This window comes from Hyperolius riggenbachi, chromosome 4, assembly GCF_040937935.1.
Source record: "Hyperolius riggenbachi isolate aHypRig1 chromosome 4, aHypRig1.pri, whole genome shotgun sequence".
Classification (NCBI taxonomy): domain Eukaryota; kingdom Metazoa; phylum Chordata; class Amphibia; order Anura; family Hyperoliidae; genus Hyperolius; species Hyperolius riggenbachi.
In genome coordinates this window covers 431,692,789-431,708,334 of record NC_090649.1, presented here as the reverse complement: position 1 = coordinate 431,708,334, position 15,546 = coordinate 431,692,789, and the positions used below count along the sequence as shown (strand labels likewise).

The 15,546-nt window shown below is 43.6% G+C and overlaps 1 protein-coding gene across 2 annotated transcripts in view; it reads left to right on the top strand.

Annotated features, from left to right (window-relative positions):
• SLX4IP (SLX4 interacting protein) overlaps positions 1-15,546 on the top strand; it is a 259,813-nt gene that overhangs the window by 210,927 nt on the left and 33,340 nt on the right. For both annotated transcript variants that reach the window (XM_068232488.1, XM_068232487.1), the window contains one exon: positions 5,625-5,722. In XM_068232488.1, coding sequence (XP_068088589.1) covers positions 5,625-5,722 — 98 coding nt within the window. The remainder of the gene's footprint in view (positions 1-5,624; positions 5,723-15,546) is intronic.

The window sequence follows — 15,546 nt, the reverse complement described above, 5'->3', positions numbered from 1 at the left end:
AAATATTCAAGTGTTAGTTTGTATCTTTAGGCGTTACAAAAGTTATTTTTCTCATAAATCTGACAGTTGACAATCGTCCTGACAGCAGAGGTAATTATTTTTTCCTTTAACAAAATACAGTCATGGAACAGCTACAGTCATGGAACAGCTACACCTGCCGCTGTACAGATGTTCTAGAGATCAACAGCAATCAACATTTATCGTGCCGGGGAGGTTTGCCAACTCTCTAGTACTAATAAAATCAGTATTCTGGCCTCAGGTATTCTCTAAACTACTTTTTCCAAATAATTCTTAAGAAAAAAAAAAAGATATAAAGCCAAGTGGTTGCAGCCAGGGCTGTGGAGTTGGAGTCTGAGTCGAGGAGTCAGAGCAATTTTGGGTACCTGGAGTTGGTGGTTTCATAAACTGAGGAATCGAAGTCAGATGATTTTTGTACCAAATCCTTAGTTCTGGTAAGTATTAGACTAAGGAGTCGGAGTCGAGGAGTCTGAGTCGGAGTCATTTTGGTTACCTGGAATCGGAGTTGGTAATTTAAAGGATACCCGAACTGAAATGTGACATAATGAGATAGACATGTGTATGTACAGTGCCTAGCACACAAATAACTATGTTGTGATCCTTTTTTTATTTCTCTGCCTGAAAGAGTTAAATATCAGGTATGTAAGTGGCTGACTCAGTCCTGACTCAGACAGGAAGTGACTACAGTGTGACCCTCACTGATAAGAAATTCCAACTATAAAACACTTTCCTAGCAGAAAATGGCTTCTGAGAGCAAGAAAGAGGTAAAAAAGGGGAATTTCTTATCAGTGAGGGTCACGCTGTAGTCACTTCCTGTCTGAGTCAGGACTGAGTCAGCCACTTACATACCTGATATTTAACTCTTTCAGGCAGAGAAATAAAAAAAGGAACACAGCCTAGTTATTTGTGTGCTAGGTACTGTACATACACATGTCTATCTCATTATGTCACATTTCAGTTCGGGTATCCTTTAAAAAACTGAGGAGTTGGAGTGGGACGATTTTTGTACTGACTCCACAGCTCTGGTTGCATCCCAGAACAGCTACCACTGGCTTTGTACTCACTGTAGCCAGTTCTTTGAAACCTCCTGCTTTGGCCGGCAAAGCCACACACCCTTCTGACCAGCAGGCGTTAATTAGATGGTATGTTGTAAGCACGTGACATTATATCCTATTAGCCCCTCCTCCAGGAAAATACCTAATGACTGCAGCTTTCAAGTAAACCTGAGGCAAAAAAAAATATATAGGGCCTCCCCAGTCCTCTCTCCATCTTGTTCTTCCAGCGCCATCCCCCGGTGAACAACTCTGGCCAGCTCAGTTGAATATTTCCTCACCCTTCCTCGGGCAGCCTTCGGATGTGCTCTTGTTTCAGGCTCACACATGTGCAGTATGAAAGCGCTGCCTTCAGGAGCACTTAGGGCTGTGAGTAGTTCTGAAAACCTGAGGAGGAACGAAGAGGTACTTGGTTGCTGAATTTTACCGCTGGGAGGGCGATAGGGGTACACTGGAATGACAGGACTAATAGAGCTAGAGTTACCAAGCTTTAACTTTTGACAGTTGCCTGCATTTTTCCTAGAATAAAGTTCTTTTTAGCTGTTGCAGACTGAACTTGAACGTCAATATTTAATTTTGTTCAGTTGCAACATGACTTGTATATTGGTGATATGCAAAACAGTATGTCGATTTCTTACACAAAAGTGCAGTTACTCTTTAAAGTTAGTCTGAAATCATTGGGGGAAAAACAGACACCTAAAGAGAGGGAAGGCTCTGGGTCCAATAGAGCCTTTTCCATTCCTCTCATGGTCCGCTCATTCCAGGGCAGGATCCCCCATTCAAATCCCCTGCCTTGGGAGGCTTTGGCAGTCTTTGGGAGCCAGAGTGCTCCCAAAGATGGGCGGCTCCGTGCTGCACATGTGCGAAAAATGCAGGCTTGCGCATGTGCAGTAGGGAGCGGCCTGTCTTCAGGAGTACTCGGGATCCCGAAGGCTGCGAAGCCTCCCCTCGGGATCCTGAAGACTGCGAAGCCCACTCGCAGCGGCAAAGAGCAGTCTCCGACTCATTGGTCAGAGACTGTTAATGGGGGAGCCAGCACTGGTACGAGGGGACCAGGAGAGGAGAGGAAAGCCTTGCAGGGGTCCCCAACCTTTTCAGGTCCAGGGGGGGGGGGGGGGCTAGCTGTGCGCGCGACATAGTGGACAGTGTCGTGCGCAGCAGGTTACGGGGTGGTTGGAGTGCAGCGGCATAGCTAGCATAGTTGCCCCAGTATAGGGAGTTTAGTTGCCCCAGTATGGCTAGTATAGTTACCCCAGTATAGCTAGTATAGTGCCCCAGTATAGCTGGTATAGTGCCCAGTATAGCTAGCATAGTGCCCAGTATATAACGAGATGACAGACCCGCAGCGGCCCGGTGGAAAACTGCCAACGGACCGGCAGTGGGCCGTGGTCCGGTGCTCTATAGGACCCAGAGCCTTCCCTCTTTTTAGGTGTCTGTTTTTTTTTCATGGCTTCAGACTCCCTTTAAAGTAATTCGTAATGCTAGGTACACAGCATACAATTTTCTGGCAAATGTACCTGCCAGATCGATTATTTCCAACATGTCCGATCTGAATTTTTATTGATTGTTCGATTTTCCGATCGATTTTTTTAAATAGTTTTTTTTTGTTCGATTTTCGTTCAGTTCTATGAAAATCATTCGAATGACGATTGAAAAAAATGATTAAAAAACGATCGAAATTCTGATCAGACATGTTGGAAATAATTGATCTGGCAGGTAAATCTGCCAGGAAACTGTATGGTGTGTACCTAGCATAAGGAGGTAAATGCTGAAGAGAAGAGTTGTTATATTTGCAATACGTCTCACAATTCTATGTGCATTTAGAAACGGTAGTGGACCTGAGCTATTGCAAAGGACAGAAGGAAAACAGAGAGAATCCACCCTGTATGTATTTAGAATGTTTAGCCTGTCTAAGCCTGCCAGTAAAATGGAGAATCAATTTTAAAGAGACTCCGTAACAAAAATTGCATCCTGTTTTTTATCATCCTACAAGTTCCAAAAGCTATTCTAATGTGTTCTGGCTAACTGCAGCACTTTATACTATCACTGTCTCTGTAATAAATCAATGTATCTTTCCCCTGTCAGACTTGTCGGCCTGTGTCTGGAAGGCTGCCAAGGTCTTCAGTGTTGTGGTTCTGCTATGAACTCACAATTCCAGGCCCCTCTCTACACACTGCCTGTGTATTATTTACATTAGAGCAGCTTCTCTCTTCTCTCTTCTCTTTTACAAGCTGGATAAATCCTCCTCTGAGCTGGCTGGGCTTTCACATACTGAGGAATTACAAACAAGAGCAAAGCTGTTTGCAGGAAGAAAAGAGCCGCCTGAAACTTCAGTGCATGGGGGAAAGAAACACACAAATGATCTCTTGAGATTCAAAAGGAAGGGTGTATACAACCTGCTTGTGTATGGATGTATTTTTCTATGTGTGGACATACTGTACATCAACCTACTTCCTGTTTTGGTGGCCATTTTGTTTGTTTACAAACAAACTTTTTAAAACTGTTTTTAACCACTTTAATGCGGCGAGGAGCGGCGAAATTGTGACAGAGGGTAATAGGAGATGTCCCCTAACGCACTGGTATGTTTACTTTGGAGCGATTTTAACAATACAGATCCTCTTTAAGATCTGCCTGTTGACATTCAAGGCTCTACACCACATGGGACCCAAATACATAGCGGATCTATTGGAACTTTATGCCCCTCCACGCACCCTCCGCTCTGCCAACAAGATGAAGCTGAATATTCCCAGGATACACTTAACATTTGGTGCTCGGGCCTTTTCCTATGCAGCCCCTACTCTATGGAACTCACTTCCACAATCAGTACGAGAGGCTCCTTCTCTGGACAGCTTTAAAAAAAGGCTAAAAACTCACCTCTTTTCCCTAGCCTTTGAGACTGCATAATGCAGGGTCACAGCGCTTTGAGTCCCCAGGGAGAAAAGCGCTATATAAATATTATTGTTATTGTTAATTCCCCCTCATTTGTGTCTAATCACAAGCTGTAATCCGCTCCCCACATTTACATGACTGCCACAGCAGAGATGGCAGATAAGCCTATTTGAAAGCACTGGATGTTAACAATATGTCTGCTTCCATGAATCAGGAAATAGAAACTGCAGATTTACAGTGGGTTGCAAAAGTATTCGGCCCCCTTGACGTTTTCCACATTTTGTCATATTACTGCCACAAACATGAATCAATTTTATTGGAATTCCACATGAAAGACCAACACAAAGTGGTGTACACATGAGAAGTGGAACGAAAATCATACATGATTTCAAACATTTTTTACAAATAAATAACGGCAAAGTGGTGTGTGCATAATTATTCGGCCCCCTTTGACCTGAGTGCAGTCAGTTGCCTATAGACATTGCCTGATGAGTGCTAATGACTAAATAGAGTGCACCTGTATGTAATCTAATGTCAGTACAAATACAGCTGCTCTGTGAGGGCCTCAGAGGTTGTCATGCACTGTAAAAAGTTGGCCTTTATGGAAGAGTGGCAAGAAGAAAGGCATTGTTAACAGAAAGCATAAGAAGTCTCGTTTGCAGTTTGCCGCAAGCCATGTGGGGGACACAGCAACCATGTGGAAGAAGGTGCTCTGGTCAGATGAGACCAAAATGGAACTTTTTGGCCAAAATGCAAAACGCTATGTGTGGCGGAAAACTAACATTGCACATCACTCTGAACACACCATCCCCACTGTCAAATATGGTGGTGGTGGCGGCATCATGCTCTGGGGGTGCATCTCTTCAGCAGGGACAGGGAAGCTGGTCAGAGTTGATGGGAAGATGGATGGAGCCAAATACAGGGCAAACTTGGAAGAAAACCTCTTGGAGACTGCAAAAGACTTGAGACTGGGGCGGAGGTTCACCTTCCAGCAGGACAACAACCCTAAACATAAAGTCAGGGCAACAATGGAATAGTTTAAAACAAAACATATCTATGTGTTAGAATGGCCCAGTCAAAGTCCAGATCTAAATCCAATCGAGATTCTGTGGCAAGATCTGAAAACTGCTGTTCACAAACGCTGTCCATCAAATCTGACTGAGCTGGAGCTGTTTTGCAAAGAAGAATGTGCAAGGATTTCAGTCTCTAGATGTGCAAAGCTGGTAGAGACATACCCTAAAAGACTGGCAGCTGTAATTGCAGCAAAAGGTGGTCCTACAAAGTATTGACTCTGGGCCGAATAATTACGCACACCCCACTTTGCAGTTATTGATTTGTAAAAAATGTTTGGAATGATGTATGATTTTCGATCCACTTCTCACATGTACACCACTTTGTATTGGTCTTTCATGTGGAATTCCAATAAAATTGATGTTTGCATGTTTGTGGCAGTAATGTGACAAAATGTGGAACACTTCAAGGGGACCGAATACTTTTGCAACCCACTGTATTTTAGGATTTGTATCAGCTGTAACAAAGATTTTTTTTTTTGCTTAAAGGTTACACTGATGTGTATCTTATAGAGCAGAGAGGACATCTGAGTTCATGTCCACTTTAAGACATATTGACCATGCACATTTTTTTCTTAATGTGTTTCTTTTGCAGAGCTGTATGTGTTTCCAGACAGATTTGTGGTCTGTGCAAGTCAGCTTGACCCTGCTAGCAGTTCCAATGAAGCAGAGTCTGTCACAACTGCCAATAAGGTGAGTGTTCTTGCATGTTGAAGGAAACCTTAAAGTGGATCCGAGGTGAACTTTTACTCATTGCATAATTGTGTTCCTTTCCTATTGTTTATAGGGCATTCCTCAAGCCAAATACTTTTTTGTTTTAATACTCTAATTCCCTATAAACTATATAAACCACACCCACAGGTTTTCAGAGAGTCTTGGCAGTAGCAAGGGCTCATGGGAGCTCAGTCTGGGCAGGAGGAGGTGTTACTAGCCATTGATTTCAGAGGCAGAGGGGAGGAGGGGGGATTAGGTTTTTTTCACAGGCTGAGTGCTCAAGATACAGATAAGCCTGCCTCTGTATAATGTTTACAAACAACATGTCTGCTGTCATTGTATCACAGGAAGAAATAATAATTTTCTATTAAAGCTGTTTGCAGCTAGCTTTGCTGTGTAAACCACCATCTAAACTTTAGATAAGATCTATAGACAAGTTACTTGTTATAGTTAGTTTTTCATCTCGGATCCCTGACATGTGACATGATGAGATAGACATGTGTATGTACAGTGCCTAGCACACAAATACGTATGCTGTGATGCTTTTCTTCTTTCTATGCCTGAAAGAGTTAATATTTGGCTATGCAACTCAGTCAAACTACTGATAAGGAATTACAACCATACAATACTTTGCTCTAGGAGGAGTACTCTGCCAGGAGAGAATAGATTAAAAAAGGTCAATAGTTCACATATTTGAGGGCTAGATCACATTTGGTGCTTCCCTGTGATCGCGTTTGTGTCCGTGATCGCAATTCGGCAGGTGAAATCTTGCTATTTGCGCTTGGGATTCCCGTTGACTAGAACGAGAATTACAGCACGATCGTCCCCAAAATGCTGCATGCAGCGTTTGACTGATCGCAATTGCAAACACTGCAGTGTGAATGTGTACATGTGGAAACATTAGTAGCAGTGCTTTGCTGATCAGCTAAGGGATGAAAAAGCTCCCATTGTGAACCAGCCCTGAGACACAGAGACAGACTTACATTCAGCTGAGACAAAACAATAAATCTACTTTTTGGGTTTTTAAACATAACATAAAACTGTAGGATATCCTAAAAGTCATTTTTAGGAGTAGAAGGATAGATACAATTGTTCATCTCTCCACTTTGTGAAGTCCTGGGGCGGGGTTTTGCAGGAGATCACATACGCCGATGCGCGCGCATCTCCACTCCGTCATCAGTCTCCCACCAGCGATCGCCGCTTGGAGACTGTTAGACGCCGTCTATTTACACTGTATAGCGCTGCGATCTAAGGCATACACCCCTGGGAGGCACTAAAACGATCCGCTGTCATAAGATGATGCCTGTGACAGCCGATCGCGCTGATTGGCTGGCGGGTTTAGCAAAAATAAAAAAAAATGCACAAATTTATTAATAAAATAAAGACAAATAAATAAACACCCCTGCAGGGATCAGAGACCACCAAAAGAAATCTCTGTTGGTGGGCAGAAAAGGGGGTGGGGGAATCACGTGTGTGCTGAGTTGTACCGCCCTGCAGCGAGACCTTAAAGCTGCAGTGGCCTAATTAGTAAAAAATAGCCTGGTCACTAGGGGGGTTTAAGCCTGTGGTTCTTAAAGCGGATCCGAGATGAACAACTAAGTATAACAAGTAACTTGTCTATATATGTTACCTAAAGTTTAGATAGTTTACACAGCATATCTATCTGCAAACAGCTTCAACAGAATATGATTATTTCTTCCTGTGATACAACGAGGGCAGCCATGTTCTGTTTGTCACAGACTGCTATCAGCTGATGCTATCAGCTTGCCTCTGTGTAAATCCAGTCCCCTCTCCTCCTCCCTCCTCCCCTCTGAAATCTCTGGCTAGTAACACCTCCCCCTCCTCCTGCCCAGACTGAGCTCCCATGAGCCCTTCCTACTGTCTGAAAATGCCAAGGCATTGTGAAAAATGTGGGCGAGGCTTGTTTAGTTTATAGGGAATTAGAGTATTAAAACAAAACAAAAAAAGTATTTGGCTTGAGGAATGCCCTATAAACTATATAAAAGGAACACAATTATGCTATGAGTAAAAGTTTATCTCGGCTCCACTTTAATTGGTTAAGATTTTCTGTTGATTTTCTTTTTTACATAGCTTGCAGCCAATTTATTTGGGATGCAAAGCATCATTGATTTCTAAATAACTCACCACAGTGGTAGCTTGGAGACTCTATGTGGGTCAATATCTTTTGGCTCGCTTTGATCAACAGAATACCTGGATAGCTCATGGTAACCCAGAACCACTAGGAAAGTATAAAGGACTAAGTGACCCGAAAATCCCTCTTATTAAAAGCAATGCTGAATATGTTTAGTAAGAGGGCTTTTTGGGTCTCTTTTAGCACTTTTTACTTTTAGTGATGCTGGGTCACCATGAGCTATCTGGGTATTCTATAGTACTGGTCAAAGTATTGGTCAAAGGACTATCCCATAAAGCTATATCAATAAATGTCATGCAATACACCGATGGGGACCAGAAGGTCCAAAACAGGCTATCCGCATGCTGGGTTGGTGTGGCTCTGTAAAATGTGTAAGCTATAGGCTTGCTATACACCAGCGGTTCTGGATGTAAGCCTGGCGTTAGTGGCATAAATCGATGATTTGTATATTGGTGAGGCATCGTGGGAAACCAGAGTTGCTCACTTAAAGCTGAATTATTGCTGAATTTCTGTATAGTTTGTAAATCAAAAGTGTTACATTTTCTTTGAGGCAGCAAATCAATGAAATGGTTACTTCATTTTGTACTGCAAAGCCTAGCAGGTTTCTGCTACAGTATGAGGGGTGGGAGCTGAACTTTTTATGTTGGAATGTGACTTTGACAATTTAAGAGAACATATCTGTCCAATAAGGGCGAGTCAACTTGCTCATTTGCCTATACTAGGACTGGGAAAACGACGGCCCGCCATTGTTATGAATCCGGCCCGCCGATAGAGGGCCACATTCCTCTGTTCTCCTCCCTGACAAGTTGCGTGTTGCATGCAGTACGTCTTTAACACACCCAATTGCACCTTCCAGCAGCGATCTCCATGGCCAAGGTGGCATCATTTGATGTTTAGTCTGGACATAAGCGCTTAGCTATAAATCAAGTGTGAGGTGCTGACATAGAAGCTGAAAACAAGACCATAGATACATTTTTGAAGGTTTGGGTAAATTAGTTTTATCAGGATTAGAAGGTTAAGGTTAGGCATCATTAAAGAGGATCATAACCGAGGATTGAACTTCATCCCAATCAGTAGCTGATACCCCTTTTCCCATGAGAAATCTTTCTTTCCTGGAATAGATCATCAGAAGGGTGTGTATGGCTGATATTGTGGTGAAACCCCTCCCACAGTGTGATGTCATGTCCCTGGTCCTGACACTTTCTTGTCGGTGAGCCTTGTTGCATAATGGGAATTAACGGCTGTTTCCAACTGCCAAGCAACTGGTATCTCTCTCTGTGCATGTTTATATTTATATATTTAAAAAAAAACTTTAGCCTAATGCATTATTAGTGGGTGTGGTTATAGATAATGGCAGTTTGTGCTGTCTGTTTTTTTTTTTTTTTTCTTGTCTACCAGTAGTAAAGCTGATGACATGCAGGCTGATTGTGGATCAAACAGTATGAACAAATGACATGGCGAATATCAGTCATTTCTTAATCTCCCTTCTATTTTTAACTTCTCACTTTGCTAAGTATTGATTTATTTATTTTTTCCCCTTTTCGCTTAAGTTCCTATTTAAATGGACTCACTTATGGTCAGGTATCTTGTAAATTAATATTAATATTAGGTGTTAGAAAGAGGGATCAGTTGGACTTAGATATGATTGTGAGATGGTGGTCAGAGCTAGGTGACAGCAAGGCGAGGATACATTCATATAAAGATTCGTTTTAAGGTTGGAGGTTAGGGCCCGTTTCCACTAGAGCGAATCCGCATGCGTTCTCTGCATGCGGATTCGCATAACCAATACAAGTGGATGGCCCTGTTTCCACTTGTCAGTTTTTTCCTGCGTTTTTCTGTGCAGGATTTTTCTGCACGGTAGAGCCTGCAGAATTCGCCTGCGTGAGGAATGCAGGCGATTCGCAGGCTATGTATTTAATAGGGAAAACGCGCATGCGTTTTTTGCCGCGATTTCGCGTGCGAATTCGCATGAAAACTAATGTAAATTGAACCAGGCAGTGACATGGTTAAATTCGCATATACCCTGCCTATGCGAAATCGCGGCAAAAAACGCACGCGATTTCGCATCCGCATGCGATTTCGTCAGCGGTGGAATCCCGGTGATTCGCACCGCACTAGTGGAAACGAGCCCTTAGTGTTCGGCACCAGAGTGAGGCGTGGTAAGAGTTAGGTGCTCATGAGGGAGGAAGGAATGGTGAAACAATGTTGCTTCACAGAGACCCACAGCACAAAAAAAGCCCATTAACTGAAACTCAGCAGCCATGCCCATACCACCACCACCAAATTCACACGTACGCTTCTGATGCTTGTTTCTTCTGACTTTATTCCATAGCCTTGCAGCCAGGGCCGGACTGTCCATAAGGCACTGAAGGCACGTGCCTACAGGCGCCTGATGATGGAAGGGCAGCTCACTTCCCTCCTCGAATGCCTCCCTACTTCCCTATGAAGACTGCTAAGTGCAGCATAAATGAGAGGCTAATCACCCAGCTCTCGGCATTCCACTGCCAAGATCTCCCTTCAGGCGGGGCCACCTCTAGCTACCTAATACCTGGGGGCACCTCTAGCTACTTAGTATCCGGTAGCCAGAGGTACACTCAGTATTAAAGGGATACTGTAGGGGGTCGGGGGAAAATGAGCTGAACTTACCCGGGGCTTCTAATGGTCCCCGCAGACATCCTGTGTTGGCGCAGCCACTCACCGATACTCCGGCCCCGCCTCCAGTTCACTTCTGGAATTTCTGACTTTAAAGTCAGAAAACCACTGCGCCTGCGTTGCCGTGTCCTCGCTCCCGCCGATGTCACCAGGAGTGTTTAGCAGAAGCCCAGTATGGTCTGTGTCTGCGCAGTATGCTCCTGGTGCCATCAGCGGGATCGAGGACACGGCAACGCAGGCGGAGTGGTTTTCTGACTTTAAAGTCAGAAATTCCAGAAGTGAACCGGAGGCGGGGCCGGAGCATCGGGGAGTGGCTGCGCCAACACAGGATGTCTGCGGGGGACCATTAGAAACCCCCGGGTAAGTTCAGTTCATTTTACCCCGACCCCCCTACAGTATCCCTCCTGTGGCTACCTAAACTGGGTAGGGGTAGTAAGGGAGAAGTGACAACGTGGCCTGCCAGCACATTTGTGGTGCGCTTCAGCGGGGATTTTTAGGTTCCTGAAATGCAAAGTGTAGGGTGCCAGAACATCTGTGCCTGTAGCCTCCTATGATGTAAATCTGGGCCTGCTTGCAGCACTAAAATGAACTGTTTCACCCCAGGTTTTTTTGCTAAAAACTGAAGAGACCTGTTGTTGTGGGCAACATGGATACTTGGAGCTTTTTTTAATATTAGATCCTCAGTAATTAGAAGGAACATTTGAACTCATAGAGGAAGCTGTTGCCAGTCACCTTCTGTGACACCTAGTATTAATTAAGAAGGCAGCTGACTCATTGCCAGAGGCTCAGCCATCTATAGAATCCGTTCCACAGTGGCCTCTGTTCTGGGACTTTTTTTCTCCTACGTAAAAACTCAGTTAAATAAATATTTGCCTAAATCGACCATCTGAATTTTATATTGTTTATGTCATCACCTTTATTTATAGTTAGCACGGTGTGTTTTCCATGAATAAAACTGGCCCAGGTCCACGGATTTATTTCCTCCTGGAACACTCACACTTGTTTTTTTTTAAGATATGTAACCATATCAGCCCTTATGGGATCCTATGATCATTGAAAAACATAGCGGTGGCCTCCTGCCATGAAGAACTTCAAGAGCAGCAGTGCGGAATTACAGCAGGAATCCTTGGCCGTGGGTGGATGTGGACCTCGGGGGAAGCCGATCGTTTTTCTCGGCTCTGCTTGTGCGCAGCAGCCAGGCCATGCCTGAAACCACACTCATCCTCCCAATCCTACAGGGAAAGTGAAGTACGCCTGGAAAAGAGGGAGGATGATCAACAAGTGTGACCACCCAATAGCCGGCTGTGGGTTTGACAGCAGAGACGTTTAAAGCACTCTCAGTGGTCTCCTCCATCTTCATACATACAAACAAAAGCTATGGAATTCTATGGAGAAAGATACAATGGCGTGAAAAAGTGTTTGCCGCCTTTCACCCTTCCCTTATTAATGTACAGTATGTATACTGTTTGTTTCTGACTCAAGGGTTTCTGAAATGTAACATTAGAGTGAGTTCACAACTTATAGTAAATTTTACCATTGCTAATGCCAGGGGAGTAGCACCATTTTTGTAATTGGCACAACTCGTGTTACCTAGGTAATGCGTGCGTTGCTATGGTATTGTGCGTTACCATAGCAACTTTTTTTTTTTTTACTCTGGGGGACGTCCATTCAACACTTTGCAGCAGCAGGATTGCCCTTGGTTATACAACAGGGGATAAGAGGTGCCCAGAGATGATAAGATGACTTAAAATTTTTAAAACCAAAAGGAATTCGAGGCGGCTTACCACAATGATGACACAACATTAGAAACTGGAAAAAATATACTAGGCTACACATTTCGTGAGTTTAAATGTCTCACTTCATCAGGCCAAGTTTCAGTGCCTACAAGTTAATGCAGACGTGTAACGATCGGTGTCAGCACACAGAGAGAATCTGATTATTGGTGATCTGCAGTATCACCAAGAATACAGATTATACCTGATTATTGATGATCTGCAGAATCACCGATAATCTAAGTATAACTAACCTCTGGACACCTTTATAATGTGAGTGTTTGGTGCAACAGTAATGACTTTGAGTAAGACCATATAAGGAGCAGATGGTCTCTGGCAGTATGGGCGATACTGCGTTTTGAGAAGTACAAAAACCGTCCAACAGCCTGAGACCTCCAAAGGGGTGGAGTCCCAGGCTGAAGGTAGGAAGAACCTGTGAGTGAGTGACAACTGAAAGGTGGATGTCGCTAGCAGGTCTGGAGACTATCTCTTAAGGAGAGAGATAGCTCTCGAGGTCGGGCAAGCCAGGTCGGCAACACACAGACAGACAAGGTACATAGACAGAAGGCTGATTCGGTATCCAAAGGCAGGCAGGGTTTGGCAACAGATAATCAGATATGCATAGGTACAGAATCAGAAAGCAGAGGGATAGTCAGGAATGCAATAGGTCATAACAAATATCAACAATGCCTAGACTTGGGTGTGAGGTCCGTGGTCTCTACACCCTGGAACTAGTCTGGAGTATAATATGATGGTACAGAGTATTCTTAGACTTGGGTGTGAGGTCCGTGGTCTCGACACCCTGGAACTAGTCTGGAGAATAACAGAATAATAACACAGAGTCCCTAATCTTGGGTGTGAGGTCCGTGGTCTCGACACCCTGGAACTAGTCTGGAGAATAACAGAATGATAACACAGAGTCCCTAATCTTGGGTGTGAGGTCCGTGGTCTCGACACCCTGGAACTAGTCTGGAGAATAACAGAATGATACACAATAATACACAGAAGTAATCTGGCTCAGTGTGAATTCCCAGGTCCTCCTGGTTCTAACAGACTGTAGGATCTGACTAAGGTCTGAGTGCTTCCACGTAGTGTTCGCAACGGCAGACAACTTGAGACTGACCAGCAATGACTATATATAGCGCGGCGCTCTCCGGCGCCACCCATCAGCGATCAACCAATAGCCACTTGCTTTGAGGTCAGCTGACCAACCTGGTCAGCTGATCCCTTCTTGTTTGTCATAAAGATTCTGCCTTTCCGCGCGTGCGCGCATATTCCTCAGCCTGTGTGAACTAACAGGCCCAGCCACACCAGACGCACGCTGCTGCGTGCAAACCGCCGCGCTGGATGCGAAATCAGCCGCCTTGCCGCCAGTACACGCGGCGGCTTTTCCACGTTTTATCACAAGACGATACTCGATGCCAGGCACTCGAAAAAACGCTCAATGTGAAAAAACATTAACAATACATAAAAATTATAGCTTTACAATGCACATATGTGCTGAAAGTTAAAAGCGTATTCATAATATAAGTCACTAATTTTATAAAACAGCTAATTACCATCATACAATCACAATCACACATAATAATGTAGGCTAAAACATTGACATTTCAATAAAAGACATTTCCTTGTGTGTATGCATGCACCGGTGTATACTTACGCAACTGAGAGAGGCTACTAATTGATAACTCCCCTCATTTTGAATATACTACACCATCCGGGCTTCCGATGTCTCTGTGTTCATTTTTTGAAGGTGTGTTCCTTTATACCTACCAAAGCCCGCTTCTCCTGGTTAAATCTTTTCACTGAAGGTAACCTCTTCTTTTCCAGAGTATGTTATGGTTGTATGTTCAGTATAGTATAGCTCATGATTACTACGGGGTATCTTTAAGGTACAAAGTTATCCAACAACTGTATCAACTGGCCAAACGTACACAATATTTAGATTCACCCTTTTCAATAAAACTACTGTAAACTTAAAAATAGCTGCACAAAGTTGCTTCCAAGAAGACTATGTCGGGATCAAAGGTACTTCCGGAAGAAATGAGAAAAAAAATATATTGGCCAGAAAAGCAGTATAGAGCCATTTTTTAAGGCTTTGAAAGTCCAAGAAACCACGACAAGATATATTATTTCCACATGGAGATGGCTTGAGACTGTGATAAACCTTCCCAGGGGAGTCTGGTTAAGGGCTCTGCCTCTGACGCAGCGACCTTGGTTCAAATCTTGGCTCTTAATGTTCAGTAAGCCAGCACCTATTTCAGTAAGGTGTCCTTGGGCTAGACTCCCTAACAACGCTACCGCCTACTGAGCGCGTTCTAGTGACTGCAACCAAAGCGCTTTGAGTACACCAGGAGAAAAGCGCAATATGTTATTTGTCTTGTCTTGTAACAAATAACACAGAGAAACATCTAAAAAATCCAAACGCTCTAGACTCAGCTAATCGCATTCATAACTTCACCTCAAAGGTGCATACTTACATTACTCTTTTGATGGTTGTAGCAATCATTCACAGTCATGCTAGCCATCACTTTTGATGGCGGTACAGGCATGCTCCATGTTCTACATCTGTCTCCAGGGTGTAAATGATGTTATCTCCAGTATGTAGTTTGTACCAGTTGTCCTCTCTATTTAAGAATAGGTGAGTATTTCCGTGGGACACCATATTTACAGGGCTAATGTTCATTAGTGAGACTTAACAGGGTTTTCCCTCCATGGAGTAGAGACATTTCTCTGTTTCTAATATAGGAGGTGATTTGGATTGGAAAAGTATTTCAATAGGCTTTGTGGGTTTTCCATTTACAAATAAGGATCCCATTGGGCCTTAATGCTAGATTGGATCTGAGTGTATTGTTCTAGCTACTGCCTGCCCAGTAATTTAGGTGTAGCCATACTGCTTCCCATGTTTCCTTCTTTCTGATCCAAGTCTTCTTGGATGCTTTGTGTAATTACAATGGGTGGTCCCATGTTTGGACATACATATCGTGTGCAAGACATTTATTTTTGAGTTTATGATTCAGGGCTTATAACATGTTGGAAGTTTTTTCTACACTACCATGTAACTCATAAATACTGGAGTAGAATTGAATAAATGGCTCTGGCAAGCTGGGGATGGGACTCTCAGTAATTAAACGTTCTGCAGAGATCACCTGTCAGGACTAAAGATGTCACCAACTATGATAAATTTCAGAATGTAAGTCAGGGTGCGGAAATATTTTACAGTGGCC